We start from the raw sequence: 935 nt of genomic DNA, 5'->3' as shown, positions 1-935 counted from the left end.
TGGGCCCGGGGCAGGGGTGTTGTCTCCTCTAATAAAGGTGTCGGTGGGTGGAAGTACCGTCTGCTGTGTGGTTGCTTTACAACCCGAGGCGGGGTAAGGCTGGAAACGTCAGTGGGAGGCTCTGGACGGGCGGTCCTGCTGCGCGGCGGCCCGGAGGGAGGCCGGCGGAGCCTGGCTGCACACAGCGGCACGGCTCTGCTCGGAAATACCTTACAAAGCGATGCCGTGCACACCAGGAAACCAGCGGTTAAAGGAGAGGCAGTCCTCAAGGTAAAGCCCAACCTGAGCCCGGGGCCAGCTGCTGCGCAAGGGAGCAGAAGGCAAAGCAAGGGTGAAGCGTTACTTAGAGGAAAAAACCCGAAACCTTGGCTCCGAGTTGTGGAAACACTGTACGGTGAGGCAGAAACGACGAGCTATGTGGTCTACACGCAATTACTGATAAAAGGAGAATGATCCTAAAGAGGGACCAAATATAACCTGTGTCAAAACATTAAGCTTTATTTGCAGTTTAAATACATTCAAAAGTAAAAAGGATAAATAATGAGAACAGGGTGGAGCAGAAATGGTACCATTTAATCTGCGTTAACACTCGCTGCTGCAGGCTAAGCCCATTTAACGTGGCGCAGCTTCACTTCCTTTACACGGGGAGAATCTGCACCCATTTATTCCAGTTCACTTCACTGGGGAACACTCGCCCCAGCCTCAGGGTACAGTCTATCGTAGGTTCGTAGTACGTTATCAGGGTGTCGCTCAGTTTGGGATTGTTCAGTTGTTCCTCCACAACTGGCTGAGAAAAGAGCGACACCAGGGATGGCTTTTTCATGTAGAATCGTCTGATGCAACCAAGAGTTTCCAGACCCTGCAGAAAAATTCACATATGTTAGTTTGAGCGGTTGCAGTGGAACGATGCCGCCGCTGCTGTCCCCGCCCCCCCC

The 935-nt window shown here is 52.6% G+C and overlaps 1 protein-coding gene across 1 annotated transcript in view; it reads right to left on the bottom strand.

The window, feature by feature from the left end:
* Positions 1-637: 637 nt before the first annotated feature.
* The window catches only part of GTF3C1 (general transcription factor IIIC, polypeptide 1, alpha 220kDa), a gene marked incomplete at its 5' end in the record, with an annotated part of 36,517 nt that continues 36,219 nt past the window's right edge, over positions 638-935 (bottom strand). The window contains one exon of the mRNA XM_010134168.1: positions 638-859. Within this exon, the coding sequence (XP_010132470.1) occupies positions 638-859 (222 nt within the window). The remainder of the gene's footprint in view (positions 860-935) is intronic.

The sequence above is a fragment of the Buceros rhinoceros genome, unplaced genomic scaffold (assembly GCF_000710305.1).
Source record: "Buceros rhinoceros silvestris isolate BGI_N320 unplaced genomic scaffold, ASM71030v1 scaffold13834, whole genome shotgun sequence".
Lineage (NCBI taxonomy): Eukaryota > Metazoa > Chordata > Aves > Bucerotiformes > Bucerotidae > Buceros > Buceros rhinoceros.
Note: the sequence above shows the minus strand (reverse complement) of the source record. Positions and strands in the feature narration are given on the sequence as shown.